Source organism: Chrysochloris asiatica, unplaced genomic scaffold (genome assembly GCF_000296735.1).
Source record: "Chrysochloris asiatica unplaced genomic scaffold, ChrAsi1.0 scaffold00256, whole genome shotgun sequence".
NCBI lineage: Eukaryota > Metazoa > Chordata > Mammalia > Afrosoricida > Chrysochloridae > Chrysochloris > Chrysochloris asiatica.
In genome coordinates, this window is record NW_006408774.1 from 332,342 (window position 1) to 335,664 (window position 3,323).

General features: G+C 62.0%; 1 protein-coding gene across 1 annotated transcript; it reads right to left on the minus strand.

Moving 5' to 3' along the window:
- Positions 1-750: 750 nt before the first annotated feature.
- NKX3-2 (NK3 homeobox 2) lies at positions 751-3,021 on the minus strand. Its single transcript, XM_006873807.1, has 2 exons — positions 2,592-3,021; positions 751-1,280 (listed from the first exon to the last, which is right to left on the minus strand). The coding sequence occupies exons 1-2, from the start codon at positions 3,019-3,021 to the stop codon at positions 751-753; spliced, it is 960 nt and encodes a 319-aa protein (XP_006873869.1).
- Positions 3,022-3,323: the final 302 nt, after the last annotated feature.

The following is a 3,323-nucleotide window of genomic DNA, read 5'->3' on the forward strand; positions in this document are numbered from 1 at the left end:
GCTACAAGTCACTCGCCTTAAAAAAGAAAAAGAAAAAGTTTCTGCAAAGGGCTGCTTGGGTTTGCTTTCTTTTAGTTAGGGGGCTCCCAGGAGCTTTCCACTAGAGCAACTCTCGACTTTTGGGAACAAAGATGTAGACACCCCCACAACCCCCGCCCCTACCCCACCATTAGAGGCTTCCTTCTAGATATGCAGCACCCCATATTGTGCCCCCAGCCCGAGCTCTGGCTCTAAAACCAAATCCTTCACCGTTCAAATAAATCCCTGGCCTGCGAGGCCTGGGCGCCCTCCTTTGTTACGAACGCAATTTCCAAAAATATATATGTAGATACACATAGATTGGTAACATGGATACCATGAACTAATGTGACCAAGCGCACGCAGCTCCCGGCAGGCCGAAAACTCCGGAGCTTCAGGCTACTAGTCTCCTGGAGTTCTCTCGGCTCCGGGAACACGGCTTCCCCGGGGCAGACACAATCCAAATCCAACCTTGTGGTGGTAATAAATAGTGTCCAGGGGTTTCCAGGCAGGTGAGGGTCGAGCAGGGCCCCTAGACCATAGGGTGCCTCTGTTCAAATTAGAAAAAGGCGCCCCCGCTAGGGCACACTCAGTCCAACAGACAGGGCGCACGGAAGGGCAAGCAGAGCCGGGGCTGGATTTCGCTCCCTATTTACCCCCTTGGGGCGCAGTCGTCAGCGACCGTTCGGAGCTGGAGCGCGGAGATCATTCGCTGCCTGGCCCCTGGCCGGCTCACTGGGTGCCCGCAGCGGCGGCGCATGTGGATAGTGCCCAGCCAGGGAGGCAGTAGTAGGGGTAATAGTAGGACGGCTGCAGCGGTAGCAGCGAGGGTGGCCGGAGCACCTCGCCGGGCAGGTACTGTCTCTGGTCGTCGCGCACTAGCACCTTCACAGCCACTTTCTTGGCGGCGGGTGCCGAGGCCAGCAGATCAGCGGCCATCTGGCGGCGCTTGGTCTTGTAGCGACGGTTCTGGAACCAGATCTTCACTTGAGTCTCGGTGAGCTTCAGCGAGGCGGCCAGGTCGGCGCGCTCCGGCCCGGACAGGTAGCGCTGATGGTTGAAGCGACGCTCCAACTCAAAGACCTGAGCGTGCGAGAAGGCCGCCCGGGAGCGCTTCTTGCGGGGCTTGGGTGCTGCTGGCTCCTCCTCCTCCTCCGTGCAGCCGGCCGGACCCCCGCCGCCCCCGCCTCCACTACATACAGCCGTTCCGTGAGCGCTTCCTGAGCCAACACCGTCGTCCTCCGCCCTCGGGCTGTGGTCGCCTGTGGACCCCGATGGGAAGAGAAACAAGAGACCATCAGCGCCGCTGTGGAGGTTAGGCCAGGCCTCCACTGCGGGGGACGGGTTGGCGGGAAGTGGAGAGTCATCTAGATCCTACTTGAGCATTGGGGAGGGCCTGACGACTGTGGTTCCCAAAAGGCACATTTCAGAGCTCTGAGCGGACAAATCTCAGAGCTCTGTCCCCACTCATTTCCCTGAGTCCTCCTGTCAACTCTATGTGGCTAAGGACCAGCACCTGCCCTCTCTGGGCTCCAGGCTTGCCTCAGTAATGCAGGACCCCCGCAGCCCCACAAGTCCTTCATCCGAGTCAAGAGGTTCTAGGCTATGCTTAGGCCTTATTCCCGGAAGCATTTGCCATCCCACACTTAACGTCTTTCACTCTTTCGCACAGAACATTCACTGCAGTAACGGAACCAGAAATGCTTGGAAGTTTCCGGGGTTGCATGAGGAATTTGGCAACAGGCTGTATTAAGACCCAGCGGTGTGTGTTTGGGGGCTGGTCTCCCGCTCTTGCCAAGGGTTGCGACTTGATTTGGGCTGAGAAGAGGAGTTCCTGCCCCTGGTCTTTGGGCCCACGCTAACCCCTGCTCCTCCTGCGCCCATCTGCCACCACGAGCTCCTGTTTCCACAAACATCATTCACCACTGTGGGCTCCTGCCTCAGCCACATTTTGGACCACAGGTCGTGACAACCAGCGACGAAAGAGGGCCTCACTGGTGGTGTCCAGGATAACCTAAATAAATCAAGCCCTGGTGCCTTCTACCAACTCCTGCACCTGGGTTTTCAGCCCAGGATTGCTGTCTAGGGCCTGAGATCTGGGAAAGCTAAACCCGACCTCTTTACAAAGCCGGGCTCCGCAGAGCTTTGACCTTAGACATACTGGGACGTGCTCACTGCTCATCCCTGCGCAGCTACGCTGGGCCCCGGGGACCCTAGCCAGAGGGTCTAGGAAAGGCTACTGCTAGCTGAGGTCTCTGGGCCCTTCGCTCTTCCCCTTAGCTGATTTGGGAGGCGTGGGGATTCACACGAGCGAAGACACTGACCAAGAATTTCGAGAACTTCTGCACCCCCGCCCAGCCCAGAGACAGACTGTCTGTCTACTTCCATGTCGGGCATAGTGTCCCAGGACTTCTTGGGGCTCTGCAGAGCGCGTCTGTCCAACCACTGGCTCAGCTCTCGCAAAGCGGCGGGATTTGGCCAACCCGGTGCCTAAGAGCGCAGGGTGCTCACAGTAGGGCTCCATCTCCCTGCCCTCCTCCTCGCTCTGCAGCCTATCCCCCATCCCCGCAGACCTGAGACGCTGGCCGACATCTCGCTGTCGCTCCTGCCCTCGGCTTCCTCCTCTAGGTCCTTGGTGGCGGGAAGTTCGCAGGCCGGCCGGCTGAGGCCCAGGGTTCCCCCAGCGCCACCGGCTGCGCTGGCCCTCGGGGCGTCCTCGCTGAGAGCAGAGTCTGAGTCCCAGCCCGCGGGACTTCCCGTGGTCCGTCCAGTAGCTGCCCTGGTCCCGGCAGGCGACGCCAGCAGAGTGTCCTCGGCGCCCCCCAACGCGCCTGCGTCCGTCTCCCCAAAGAGCCGCCAGCAGCAAGCAGCGGGCGCCACGGCCGCGCGGCCCCCAGGCATGGGGCGCCCTTCTGGCGTGGTCAGCCCCCCGCGCTCCTCTTTCTTGTTGAGGATCGCCTGGATGGAGAAGGGCGTCAAGGTGCTGGTGCCCCGCACAGCCATCTGCGCCGCGGGCCACAGAGGCCGGCCGGCGGGCACCAGGGCGTGAGCAGCTCGGAGCAGCCGGAGCGCTCGGCAGCCCGGCGCGAGTGAGCGGGCAGCGCAGGGCCCCTTCAGCCCAGTCCCGAGGCCCGGCAGCGCCCGCCCCTTGGGCCGGGAGCCGCGCAGCCCCTCACCCCACCACTGAGGCCCTCCCGGGACCCCTCCCGCGACCTCGCTGTTCAGCTGGATTATCTCATCGCCTCGCGCCCTCAGGGGCGGGCCGGGGTCTGCCTCCGGGTGGGGGGGCGTGGAGGAGGGCAGCA